Source organism: Trichosurus vulpecula, chromosome 2 (genome assembly GCF_011100635.1).
Source record: "Trichosurus vulpecula isolate mTriVul1 chromosome 2, mTriVul1.pri, whole genome shotgun sequence".
NCBI lineage: Eukaryota > Metazoa > Chordata > Mammalia > Diprotodontia > Phalangeridae > Trichosurus > Trichosurus vulpecula.
Genome location: NC_050574.1, coordinates 89,031,100 through 89,045,529, shown reverse-complemented (window position 1 = coordinate 89,045,529; position 14,430 = coordinate 89,031,100). Strand labels below are relative to the sequence as shown.

General features: G+C 45.7%; 1 protein-coding gene across 2 annotated transcripts; it reads right to left on the bottom strand.

Annotated features, from left to right (window-relative positions):
* Positions 1–7,858: 7,858 nt before the first annotated feature.
* LOC118838557 (folate receptor alpha-like) lies at positions 7,859–11,172 on the bottom strand. Of its 2 annotated transcripts, none has more exons than XM_036745901.1 (4): positions 11,026–11,172; positions 9,440–9,628; positions 9,138–9,273; positions 7,859–8,395 (listed from the first exon to the last, which is right to left on the bottom strand). In XM_036745901.1, exons 1-4 carry the CDS (start codon positions 11,170–11,172, stop codon positions 8,109–8,111), a joined length of 759 nt encoding a protein of 252 aa, XP_036601796.1. In that variant the 3' UTR covers positions 7,859–8,108. The 2 variants fall into 2 exon arrangements, with proteins under 2 accessions (XP_036601796.1, XP_036601797.1); XM_036745902.1 differs by having other exon boundaries at positions 9,440–9,623; positions 11,026–11,078.
* Between the last annotated feature and the right edge of the window lie 3,258 nt (positions 11,173–14,430).

The following is a 14,430-nucleotide window of genomic DNA, read 5'->3' as shown; positions in this document are numbered from 1 at the left end:
AACTTTTCGATTACTGTTAAGGGCATCGCCATCTCCCCACTCACCTAGGCTTACAACCTAGGTGTCAGCCTTGACTCCTCACTCAGTCAATCAGCTGCCAAGTACTATCCATTCTACATTCACAAAATCTGGCACCACAATGATGAAGAACATCTCATTCCTGGAATATGTCAATAGCTTGCTCTTGTCTATAAAATGAGCTGGAAAAGGAAATGGCAAACCATTCCAGTATCTTTGCCAGGAAAACCCCAAAAGGGGTCACAAAGAAGGGTCAGACATGACTGAAAAATGACTAAAAAACAAACATTTGACTTTTAGGGCCCATCATAACCTGGCTTCTTACCTTTCCAATCTTCTTGCACCTTAATTTCCCCTGCACACACTCTATAATCCAGTCACAGTAGGCTCCTTACTGTTCCTTGTACAAGAAACTCTTATCTCCTGACTCCTTGAACAGCTACTGGCTGCCCTCTTTCCCTCCTTATCTGTTGGCTTCTTTGGCTTCCTTTAGGTCTCAGACAAAAACTCATCTCCTGAAAGAAGCCTTTTCCCTGTCTCTTTAATATTTTTTAATTCAATTTTTTTTCAGGTCTGCACTCTCCTTTTCACATCCCCTTTGCTCCCCCACCTCTCTTTAAGAAAGGGGGTGGGGGAGCTAACACCTACCAGTTACTATCATGTAGTCAAGGAAAACAAATTCTCACCATGGTCATGCCCAAAAAAAACATATGACTCAATCTGCACTCTGCATATATCACCTTTCATTGTGGAAATGGATACTGTGTTTCATCATGGGTCCTCTGGAATTTTAGTTGGTTATTGTGTTCTTGGTTATTGTCTTTACAATATTATTATTTGTATGAATTGTTCTACTCACCTCACTGGGTGAATCAGTTCATTCAAGTCTTCCCTGCTTTCTCTGAAATAATTCTCATCGTTTTTTCTTTCACTTTTCATATCTACATTTTATTTTTTGCCTTACAAGGTGCGTGTCTACGTATATATGTACACATATACATGACGTATGTTTCACATTTCTTCATAAGTCATCCAAACATTATACATATACATATAGATACACACACAGAGGAGTATTCACATATGATTTTATTGGGTAGTATTATAGCGGAAATAAAAAGAAACCGTGTAATTCCATCCAGGCAACAATTTATTAAGCAATGCATGCAGTTGTAATACAAACTGGGACCAGGGCTCTCAAAAGACACGAACCCCAAAGCTTGGTTTCTACATTATTAACATACCATTTGAAGGGAGTAAAAAACAGGATTACAGGGATTGAGACATTTGTTTCTCATTGGTAAGAAAGTATCTGAAGACACTGAGGTGAGAGAAAGAAGGGTTTTGTTACATTCTTTAAATGGGGTGACTGGGGAAGGGGAGCAGACTTGTGACTTGGAGTTGAAACTTAATTTCACAAAATGGTGGATGAAAGGCAAAATGGAGTTACGCGTGCTAATTTTAATGTAACAGTATCTCTTTACTACGTAAACTGCTAAATGCAAGTAATGCACACGCTACTCATGTAATACAAAACATATTTTCATATTCTGCATTGTAAAGAAAGAAGTCAATGACATAATGTGTTCTTCGATTTCAGATTAGTCCAACTGTCTTAGTAGTAAAAGATTGTTTTCATGATTTTTTTTAGTATGATAAGTCCTTGCTTTACTTAAGCACATGCCAAATCCACATAGGGACTGGCGGCAGCCCGGGAGGCTCCCTCTCTGCTCCTTCCTCTCGGCTTTAGTATGCTACTTGAAAGAGAAAGAAGTTTGTTCAGAGCCAAGGGGGGAGGGGAACGAGGAGCCGCGAGATAGGCAGGACTGGACCCGACTGGAGGTAGGAGCTGTGGGTACCCTCGCCGCCCGCAACCAAAGAACCCCTGGGGCTCCCCCGAAATACACTCACCGCCCCCCCAGCACCTCCCACCTCAGATCCCTAGACGCCACCCCAGATCCAAGGAGCGCTGCCCCAAGACTCCCAAATACTGTTCAGCGACCCACAAAAGACATCCTGAAGGTCCCCAATACTATCCAGAAACACCCTAGGATGCCCAAATTCTACTTAATGGGCCCTCTAAAACACACATTCCCAGTGATACACCCCTCCCCAGTCCCCGCGACTACCATTCGGAGTTCTCCAAAGCCGCCACGAATCACCCCCAAAACCTACACTCCCGCTGTGCCTCTCAGCCCCCAAATCCTCTCCCAATTTTCTGCCTCAAAAGAACCCCTAAACATTGTTCATAGACTTTCCCAACACACCTGCGAGCCTCCGCTACACCCCAAAACCCTCCAAAATCACTCGAGCACCAAACACCCTTCAGCGTTAACCCAAACACAGGAGTCCTTGCCACCAGCCCCTGACATCCCTGGGGATACTGCCCCGAACCCCCCAAACACTCCCCCGAGAAGCACAACACTCCCAATAAGCCCTGCCAGCGCAGCTTCCTCTCGGGATCCCCCGAGCCCTCCAGAGAGCGGAATCTCCCCTCCCCCCCGCACTTTCCCAGTTCTCTTCCGCCGCCACCCGCAGCCCCCGAGGCCTCTCCCGGGCCTGGGAAAGGGGCCCCAGTCTCGCAGATACAGTTAAGGGAAACTCCTTCCTCTTCCCGAAAAAGGCGAAAGTCTCACAAAGCCAACCCCGCTCTCCCTAGGAGGGCCTGCCTGGGCTCAAGGAGCGCTTAGCCCACCTGGGAATACACTCACACACCCTCTTCCCCCGGGAACGTTGGGCCGGGCCAGGCCAGGCTGCCAGTCGACTTAAGATGGTCAGCCACCCCTCAGCCCCGTCAGTCAGCCCTCCTCCGCCCCAGGTCCCAGACCCGCAGCCTTCCGACCCGCCCCTCTGCTCTGCCTCTCCCCGCCTCCTGCTTCCCTCCCGCCTCCTTGTAGATTCAGCCCAGAGCCCGGGAAATCAAGCTTTCTCCTACGACCTATCCGACCTCCTCCATATTCCCCTTCTTACTCCATCCCTCCCCACTTCCCCATCTCTGCTCACCCCTTTTCTTCCATCTCACTCGTCCCATCCTTCCCTAGATCCCTCCATCGCTCCTTGTCTCCCTCCTACCTTCTTTACCCCTCCCCATCGCTCCCATCCCATCCTCTCCATCTTCGCTTCCTTTGTCCCCAACCCCCACAGCCCCAATCCGTTCAAGTCTGTTTTCTGGATCCAAGACACTGGGCCAGAGCAGTTGCGGGCAGATCTCGGCCAAAAATGTACTGCCTGAGGCCCAATCAATGGGGTGGTAACTTCCTGGCCCGGCCCCCAGGACTTCTCCAAAGGCTGGATAAAAGCGGGGAGTTGTGGAGCCACCCCCGATCTCCTCCCCACCCCTAGGGCAAGAAGAAACAGAAAGCCGCATAACTTATTAAAATCTGTCCTATTTTTAAACTGACGGCCCCCCCCTCCCCCTTCCCCCCACTACAACCACTCTGTTCTCAAAGAATTTTCACTTGGAAATCAGGAGACTAGGCATTAGGGCTGTACAGCAGGACCCAGACTATCAATCCTCAGTTGGGGAAGGGGGAAACGCTTAGGAAGGCAGGAAACCTGGTTTCCAGGTTCATACCCAAAGCTCTACTTCTTACTATTTGTATGACTTCCTCCCTCTTAGTTTCCTCATATATTGAATAATGGGATTGGACTAAATCAGTGTTTTTCTAAGCCTGGTTAGAGAGCCCTGAAACCCTTTCAAGGAGTCCTTGTCAGAACTATTTTCATAATACAGAGATACTACTACTAAAATATTCCTCCCTTTTCCAGATACATTGTCTGCCTGAGACCGAATTTTCTTCACATACTTCGACAAATTGATGGTACAAGATGAAAATCCAGCTGTCTCCTATTAAGACAGACCTTAAAAGATTAGCAAAAATATGTAAAACAATAACTTTTCTAATTTTTGGAAAACATTTTTCATTAAAATACTATTTGTGTTAACACCTAATGGATGTGACTTTTAACTAAATTAGTGAACATTTTTAAATGTATGTTTTAATTTCTAATATCATAAATATCAAGATATTACCAGTCAAACTGAAAATAAATTACCAAAGAGCCACAGAAGTTATTGCAAAACCTTTATACCAACTGTCAACTCTGAAAAATAAAATACAATAAAACCAAAGAGCTCATAGAACTCAAAAATCTTGCTTTATTCCGTTGGAGGAGGGAAACTAGACACAAGTGCAGGTGTCTGCTCTAGGAAGGAAACTCAAGGCATTGAAGCTATGCCTTAATACATTTAGTTGTGTCTAGATGAAGAACCAGGCACCGAGGTGCTACTTTTTGAGCCTTCTATGGAGGCTGATCTGTAACTAGACTCCACTTTTTGTTTGAAGACCCTTAACGAAGGACCTAGGTTATGCTAACCCGAAACTTAGATCCACATATTAATGCAAGGGACTTCCTCACAACTGTACATCGTAAGCAACCCATATGTCTTATCTGAAAACTTAGACCTGTACTGATCAGTCGTTGTTTCCATGTTACAGATATTTGGGAGTGTTACACCTCCTTTTCTGAATTCAGGAAATTGCACCTGTTCAATCCACCCCCTCAATCTAAGGGCCGCTACCAAGTTCTTCTGACTACTCCCACAGCTGCCAGATCTGTGCATCTGGACTCCTGGATCATCTGAAGAAAGCCTCCACTCTTGAGTGGATGGCAGAAGTGTTCAGGGATCTCAAGGCTCCTCTGGTTACAGACATCCAGATGAGACAGCTGTCCCAAGATTGCAACAGGGACTGAGTCCTAGTTTTTTCCTGTTCTGTTTTTTGTCTCCAGCTACCAAAGCCTTGATGTAAGCGTGTGTTGACCTTTTCTCCCTTTTACATTCTTGGTTTCCCCCTCCTTTTTTCTGCTTGCAATAGACAATGGCAACCCCTAGCTACTGACAAGCACTCCCAGAAAGAATGGACTCAGATATCTTTGGCATTTAGCAAACCCCCTGGTACTCCATGACTCCACCAAGGAATGTCAATAGATAGGACCATCCACTGAAGGATAACCTGGCAGACCCTTTCCAGCAGATATCCCTGGGGCTCTGTGACTCCACCAAGGAATGTAAATGAGTTTATCCCACTAGTAAGATAACCTGACTGAATCTTTGATCAGCCAGGACCTTTGTTCCTGTACCCCCAGACCACCCTGTGACTTGGCACGTAAATTCTCTATATAAACTACCCTTTTGCTTCAACACATTGCCATTGACTTGTGGTGCCGTACCCCAATGGCCGCCAGCTAATAAATTCTCCACTTAAAACTTATACTCTGTGGTGTGTCTCGCTCGCTTCTGGTACAACACTTTATCTGTTTATGCTCTGTGTCCTGTTGAGAGTTTCTCAAAGACACCTAGTCTAGTATGCACTTCCCTGATAGGTTCCCTCAAGGAACTAACCTCCTGGGATAGAAATGCCGTTCATTATCTATCCTCCATCATTGCCAAGGGGGAGGAGCTAACAAATTGATTGATTTGCCACCTTAACTCCCAAGCTCACCAACCTAAACCCGAAGCTATCCCTCAATTCAACATCTCCTCCTGGCCCAACTAGCTTCTCATGGCATCTTGGCTCATACTTGCCTCTCCTATGTTGGCCAGAGTGGGAGAGTCTCTTTTAGACAGTTCCTCCCCTCCCCCCCCCCACTTTGGCCAAAAGGGGGAAATATCAGGATCCCTATGCCAATAACACCCCTCTCTTTTTACTGTTAGAAGATACCGTATTTCCCAGAGTTAAGGCCCAGCAAACAAGCTGAACCCTGAGCAAAACAACAATCCTTTGCCCTCACCCTCTAGATGAACTCTGCTGCAGCTAAATCACAGAATTGGCTCAAGCCAGTCCCAGGTGGTCAATGAGCTCAGACAAAGCACCTGCAGGAACCATGTTCAAGTCATGAAGCCTTGCTATGAATAGCTTTTTTTCATTACACAAACTTGCCTCATTGCTGGTGTTACCCCTGACTGATAGCTACACCTCACTGCTTGGTTCTTTGTCTCATCACAACTCTATGTGTCAAGGTTTGGCCTTGCTGCCTTGGGGCTCCTTGGTTCTAGAGCAGACACTGGCACCCCTGTCTAGTTTCCTCCTCCCAACAGAATAAAGAAAGCTTTTTTTCTTGTAACCTCAGTGAGTGCTTTGGGTTTATTTTATTTTTCAGAGTTGGCAGTTGGTATAAAGTCCCTACATGCTATGGGACCCAAGTGAACAAGTCGCTTAAGTTCTCACTCCCCCTGACAAAGTACAATTGTAGAGCTGATTGAGTAAAAGGAATTACACACCTGCTAGTTTCCAGTACCAATGAAATCATAAATGCTGACCAAGGAAAAAAGTTTCATTTGGCTCTAAAATCCCATTATCTGAATGTTGCCTTTGAAAAGCCCCTCTTCTTTTATAGGCCCCAGAATTCCTTTTCCTCATTCCAAATTTATTGAACCTGTTACTTTGATCATCCCTAAAGTGAGGGGAACATGTGAAGAACAAGATACAATTATGAGCTTTAAATTGAGGTAGAATAGGGCAATGGTGTCAAACTGAAGTAAAAATAGGTTCCTAATCTGTATATAAGCATCCATGAAGGGCACATTTAAGTTTTAAAATGTGATGTGTTATTACATTTTTATTTATTTTGTTAAATACTTCCAAATTACATTTTGATCTGGTTCAGGCATGTGCCCCAGAGTGCCAGACACTTCTGGATTAGGGTCCTACAGGTCCTAGAGACCTGTACGTCTCATCTCCACTTCTCTGCTGCCATCTTTCCCAAGGGATCATTGATTTAGAATTGAAAGGGAACTTGGAAGCCATCTATTCCAATCCTTTCTTCATACTGATGTGAAAACTGAGGGAGAACTCTGTCCCCAAATCCATTGTTCTTTCCCCTCATACCACTCTGCATCTATAAGATGGGTCTTTTCCTTCAGTAGAGTGCATACTTTATCATTTGCTAGGAACCCAGAGTGCAAAGAAACAGAAGAGAGACAGATCACTTCAAGGTAGCTTTAGTAAACCCTAGCTTTGGCTTGCCCCAGTCACTGCCTCCCCCCACCCCCCACACACTGCCTAGTAGCTCATTTGAGGGGGATGGGGGCTTAGAAGTCAAGATCCTTCTGTTATTCTCACCCCTACTTCTTTATTCTTCTTTATTAACTGCTGGTGATGAGCAGAGTCGATAATCATTGAATATACCCCACCTCCCAAGGGTAATTGCAAAGTTGCCAAGGGATCATCAAGGCCTTGTTAAAAGAATAGACCTTTCAGGGGTAGAATTTCAGGCAAAACATATTAGGGTAGAGTACTAAAGGGGCAGCCAGGTGGCTCAGTAGGTAGAGCATTGGGCTTGGAGTCAGGAAGACCTGAATTCAAATATGGCTTCAGACACTCACTCTGTGAGCCTGTCCAAGTCACTTAACCCTGATTGTCTCAAGTTTCTTCAACTGAAAAATGAGCCAGAAAAGGAAAAGGAAAACTACTCCAGTATCTTTGCCAAGAAATTGCCAAATGGGGTCATGAAGAGTCAGACACAACTGAAATGCCTAAACAACAGAGTGCTAAAGGAAAATTTCTATTGCATGGGGAAGAACTGTGAAAGATAAGAGATTTTTTGGGGGGTCAATCAACATTTATTAAGCACCTACTTATATATATGGACCAGGTACTAGGGATACAAATATAATCAATGAAATGATCCTTACTTGAAGGGGGTAAGGAGGGTTTTACTTTAGGGAGGATAGACATGATATCCAATTTCCCCTAAAGAAGAGAAGAGCAGTGGGTGGACTTGGCTATGCAGAGGAAGAGGTAGGAGACTGGAGCTGGAGCTACTTAAAAGTGGGGAGAAAAGGAGGCACTCTCTCCCTCACCCCCTCAGTAGTGGGGTGGGGGATGTGAAATCCAAAGTGTGTGGGGGTGTAGGCTTCCCAGAAGAAAGCTCAGGTTTGAGGGGAAAGACTCCAGATTGGGAAGCCAGGGTTTCAGGAGAGCCAGGCTGTGTCAGGCAGGAAGCTGAGGTCCAGGGATCTCAGACTGGGAGTAAATCTCGGCTATGGTTTTGCATGTAGATTGGTTAGATTTTATTCCTGATGAGGGTTAACCGCAGAAAAGCAACAGGAGTATCAAAGTCAAGAAGGGGAAACTGGCCCCCCAACTGAAGATGCCTGGGGCAGAGGCAAAGGCAAAGGCATAATATTTAGCCACAGCTTCATTCGGGTTTCCCTGGGCTGGGTCAAACCACATGTGGATACATTTGCCACTGCCTCGGCCAAAAGAGCTTACGATGTAAGAGTGACCCCAAACGTTCTCACATAGGGAGGCTGGTGTTGGGAAGTAAAATGTGAAAGGGTGGCAGGCAGCCTTAACTGGACACTGGTTAATCCCTATGGAATGGAAATGAAGAATATCAGCCTGACTCCTTTTGGCTCCCCCATAACCTTGGATCCACCTCCCCACCAGCCTTCCACCCCAACTTCCAGGCTTCCCCTGCACTCTTCTCCACATGACCAACTCTGGATCCCAGCCTTCATCCTAAGCCCCAAATCCCTAGCTCTTAAATGTCTAGAGCCTCTCCCACCCCAGCTGTCACATCCCATGCCCTCAGCCCCTGACCCAGATGTCCAAACCCAAATTGCAGTCAGCCCTCTCTCTACTCTCTGGTCCTTCCCCCAGGTCCCTACTTATCTACCTCTCTACTCAAAACCATGTGAAGTTCCTATACTTAATTTCAAATCCCAGCCCCTAACCTGAGGCTCAGGCTTTCCTCCAGGTTCCTTTAGCCCCCACTTTGCATACCCAAACCCTTACCCTCTACTCTATCTTTTTTTATATCAACCACATTTCCCCAAATCTCTTAAGCTCCTCCCTCATCTAGAGCTATAGATTATAAGAAAAAAATTGAAGGGGATGGTGGTGGTGGTGGTGTGTGTGGCAAAAATTCGGCAGAACTAACCACCCCATCAAAAAGACTTTATGTACAGTGTGCCACAGCAATAGCCCTCCCCCCTCTCTTCCCCTCTGCAAAGACACGGAGGTGCAATCTCTACTCTTACTCTTGGCTCCCTCCCTCACTCCCCTCTGCCCCTGTCCCTCTCCCTCTAGCCACAGGGGAAGTCTGAGCCTCACCTGAAGTCCAATTCCAGCCTTTGTTCCAGTTCTCTTTGCAGGTATATGAGGTTTGGCAGTCCTCCCACCACTGGTCACAGTCCTCCTTGCACAGGGGAACATTGAGCATCCGTTCCCTCCTCCAGCTTGAGGACACCTTGGTCAGGGAGAGGGAACATCAATTTTCGACCTCTTAACACTGGCACATCTCCCTGAGGGTGGAAGCTGTGCTTTCTCCTTAATACAGGGCCAAGGGGGTGGGGGAGGGGTGTTGCGTGTTAATAGGTAAGGGCAGAAGTCTTGTTTCCTCCTCAGTTACCTACCGGCTGGATCCAGGGTCCTAAGTTAGGGGAGCATTCATAGAGACAATTGTCCTGGATAAAGTGGCGCATGCAGGCTGGAGTCATCTTTCCACAGTGGTTATAGTCGAACTGGTACAGGTGGGAGGTGTCTTCATGGGCAGCACGGCTTGTGTTTGCTGTGCAGCAGGCTTTTTTCTTCCATGGGCTACACTGGAGGGGAGGGAGTTGGGGGAAGGGAAGGCACAGAGGGCTGAGGAGCTAGCCAGAAACTCTCATTTCTAAAGCACTTTAAGGTTTGCCAAATGCTTTCCACACAACGATGGGGACCTCCAGAGGCCAATGACTGGCCCAACCTTCCACATATAAGGTCACTACCAGAATGCAAATACAATTCTTAGGACTATGAGTCCAGGACCCCATCCATTACATCACATTGCCTCTCCCAAAGGCAGAGCCATTAGACATCACCTACTCTGACCCAAGTTGGCCTGAGAAATTCAAGCCAGTGGGTAGTCATCCTATCCTGGACATTGCTGTGTTCTTTCCCTCTTCAAATTTCCCTTAATTGTTGTTGCTGCTGCTGCTATCTGAACACATGCTTCTTGTGTCTTGCATGGAATACAAGGACTATCTGTGCCTGACCTGTGGTAGAGCCTTCTGAGTTCCTCTTGGTCTGACCAGCCACAGGCTGACAAACTGTACCTTGACCCCAACATAGTGTTGTGCTTTTGGTCTTCTTCATGCACTAAGAACAACCAACCAACCAATCCACATAAGGCTTGAGAGCAGGCACCCAGAACTTAGCAAACACAAATTCTAGAGGACTAATGAAGGACTAAGGACGCAGAATGAAACATATTTTTCTAGACAAGGGCGATATAGGAATATTTTGCTTGATTACCCATATTTCTTATAAGAGCTTGAGGCTTTTTGTTGTTTTTCCAATGGCAAGATTGTGGAGATAAAACATGCTTTTGTTTACTTTTTAATGAAATTAATTTTAAAATTGTCAGGTAGAAAAAAATTTAAATTATCTTTCTCCTCAAATTTCTCATACCACTTTCTCTGAACTTCCCCTCTGCCCTTATCTGCCTTCCCTTTATAACTTATTCATTTGTACATCTCTTTTCTCTCCATTTGATAGTAAGCTCTGAACAGACTATATGTCAAATCTTCCCCCAGTATGCCCAGTGCCAAGCTCATAGACCTTCATACTATTTGTTGAATGCAATAGTTTGAAGGTCCCTCCTACTTCTGACACTCTAGGAGTCTATGAAGCTTCCCTGAGCCTGAAATGTTTGTCTCAGATGTAGATTAGTCCCAGCCTGACCACTTACCAGCCATCTGACTCTGAACCTATCATTTCATCTCCCTTGAGTCTCAGTTTACTCATCTGTAAAATGTACTATCTTCCCTCCTTGGGTGGTTATTGTTGTTGTGATGAAACTTTGTTAACTGTCAAATTGACAGTAGGAACACTCCTATTCCTAAATCAGGTATGTGCAGTGCTACCTCTCCCCTCTTGCCCACCCCTTAGCCTGGTCTTCCATTCAGAATTCCGTACTGTGGTCCCCCTAGGCCCAGGATGTTTGCTCCCTGCCTGTTACCTGGTGATGAAGGTCATCTTCTGGACCAGGCTCTGACTTGTGGTGTTTAGCATCCATGCAGACATTGAGCAGATCATTACCCTTCCGAAGTCCATGAGCCATGGCCAAGAGGCCTAGGAACAGCAACCCCCATCCTGGTTGAGTCATGATCTCTTGAGCCTGGAACCCAAGGAAAGGGAAAGTCAGAGGCTGAGGGAGGATGGGACCAGGAAGCAGGGGGAGGGGAGCAAGAGGGGAGGGGGATGGAAGGAAGAGGAGAGGACGTCATGGCTCAAGGTACCCACAATGATGGGTAGTGGTTCTAGGGGTGGGGGTGGGGAGGGTCTAGAATCTCTCTAAGGTTAAGGTCTAAACCTTAGAGTCATAGACCTTTTTGGTAGTCTAGTGAAGCTTATGGACTCCTCAGAATAATGCCTTTCAAAGGATAAACCCAAATACATAGGATTACAAAGGAAATCAGTTATTTCGAAATAGTTATCAAAATTTTTTAAGTCCATAGATCTCGGGTTAAAAACTCCTGTTTTGGGAAGGAGTTCCAGGCGATTGGGATGGGAAGGGGAGGGCATTAAGTTAAGGGGGAAAAGGGGGAATGGGAGGGTGTAGGGAGGAGATGGAGTACTAGAAAAGCAGAATCTGGGGTGGGCTGGGGCAGAAAGCCCAGATACTGGAACCTTCCTGAAAGGAGAATCTCTGACCTTTGACCAAAGCTTTCTGCTCCTCTGAACACCTTTTCAAGGGGAAAAGATCTAGTGCCAGTGAGAGGAAGGAGAAAAAAAGAGGAAAATCTTGCTATCTCTCTCTCTCTCCCTCCCTCCCAAGCAAGAGGGATTCTGCCCTGCCTCAGCCCCAACCATTATTTAGACCAGAAATTTGGACCCAATTTCAAGACAGATACCTAATTGCCCTCTGGGATAGAGGGTATACCCCAGGGCTAGAAATCCTCTATCCTAGGTTCTAACTCCATCTGTAGGATGAACTCTGGTTGAATACACAGCCATCACTCTGTTTCAGACCTGAGAGGGACCTCAGAATGTTTAATGTAAGAGCAGGAGAGGCTTGAAGAACATAAAATTTTAGAGCTAGACAGGTCCTTAGAGATTATTTTGTTCAACCCATTTATTCTACAGTGAAAGAAACTGAAGTCCAAAGAGGGGAAAGGATTTCCCCAAGGTCACTAAGCAAGTCAAAAATGGAAATACAACCTGAACCAACTGAGACAGTTTTTTTCTCCTCCTCTGCATGTCCCTGCCTTCCTTGGGAAAGGTATGATTTGAGCTTTTCCTCCTTATCCCCACCCCCGGTTCTAAAGGCTTCAATTTCCCTGTTCCAAATTGGCATGGAGGTCTGGTCCAGAAAAGGGATAAAGGCTTATGGCTAGTAATCCCCAGGGAAAAGATAGATTGAGGATCAGAAAGGGAGCTCCTTCCCCCAGCAGGGTCTCCCCCATTTCATTCCCCAAAGCCTTCTTCCCTTCCTGGAGTTTTTTCCTCAAATCCACCACCCCACCCCTGCCCCCTTCAACCCAAGCATTCCCTGGAGCCCCTCCTTGATCACTGCACAGGCTTCTAACAATCTGTGGTAGGGAGCCAGGGGATAAGGCAACTAGAGATTAGGATGTATAGCCCTCCCCAGGAAGGAAAGAAGACAGCATTGTCAAAGCCAAGCTAGGCCAGGGCTTATCTACTTGTACCAGATTACTGTAGGTTGAGTCTCCATGCAGATGTTTATTTGAAAAATCATTGAATTTCAAATCTTAGAACCTAGGCCAGAAGCCTCATGCCACTGGCAATCACTTCTTTGACTTCTTAGTCTTTTAACCTTTCTGGGCCTCAGTTTCCTCCTCTGTAAGATGGAAGGGGGGAAGTACTGGCCTGGATGGTCTCTGTTAGACACATACTCACATTGCCTAGGAATAAGCAAGACTCGTTGGGAAGTCAGGAACGTTTTAATTACGATTTACATTTATTTCCCCTGAATAAATAGATACCTCCCTTGAACAGAGTACAGGAGAAAGTACAAAGGACTCAGATGGATGCCAGTCCTTTAATAGACTCTCACCTTGAATCTCCCACCAGGCTCTTCATTGGCCAGATACAACCCCCTGACTGCCTATGTCATGCTCTCCTCAAACGACTTGTTTAAGCATGGGTACAAGCCTCTGACCTTTCACCCGATCGACCTGAGGCCTGCTTTCTGCTAAAGCTGGAGTGGGGGAGGGGGGACAGTACACCTTCAGTTCTGTGGAAACAAAACTCCTCCTCCCATTTCTTATAGTCTCTCATATCTCTTTTTAACTCTAGAATTTCATACTCTCTGCTCCAAGGCTCTGTCCTGCTCTTACATTCTATATTTTATGTCCTAAGCTTTGATAGCCTATGAAACAGTCGAGTGGTACCCTCGATAGCTCTCTGGGCCTTTAATCAGGAAGACTCTCAGACTATTACTAGTCATGCGATCCAAACCTCTTTCTGCCTCTGTTTCCTCAACTGTAAAATGGGGAAATATAGTGCCTGATAACAACCAGCTACGAAGGTTGTTGTAAGGATCAAATGAGACATTTGTAAAGTGTCTGGAACATTCTTATTCTCTTCTCAGGTCAAAGGGAGCGGAAGCTGATAGGGTGACGAGATTAGGGATTAAATTTAATTCCAAAATCGTTTATTAAATACATGCTGTTTGGAGGACACTGTGCTTCCAGCTGGGGATGTAAAGCTGAAAAACTATAATCTTTGCCCTCAAGCAGCTTAGCCTAATAGAAGTAGCTAAGTATTACAGGGATAGATCCGCCTGCAAATCCAGCCTCATACACTTAATACTAGCAAATCATTTAACCTTTCTTAACAGATATCCTCATATGTAAAATGGGGATAATAATAGCACCTATCCCACAGGACTGATATGAGTGGGCATCAAATGAGTCCCCTAAAGTGAAACATAAAGGCTGGCTATTATAATTATTAATGAACTAGATAAAAGTACACAAATCATTTTATTGCAAGAGAGAGTTAAATAACAGCAAAGAAGAATCCCAAGCAAAGTCTTTTTAGGTATAAGAGAAATCAAGAGATCACTTTCAATTCTTGGGAAGCTAACACCAAAGGCAAACATAGGATAAGGATTTTAGCAGCTAGGCCTTGGGGAAGGCTGGGAGGAATGGTTGTAAGAAATGGGAGGAGGAGTTTTGTTTCCACAGAACTAAAGGTGTACTTCCCTCCCCTCCCCCACCCCAGCTTTAGCAGAAACCAGTCCTCAAGGTCGATCAGGTGAGATGTCAGAGGCTTGTATACATGTGCATGCTTTTTGAGAAGGCAGTCTGGGGAATTAGAGAGGCCAAACCCACTTGAACCAGTTCAAGCTTATCTAGGGTCTGGTCTTGCTCAAGAATCCAGGCCTACTGATTTGCAT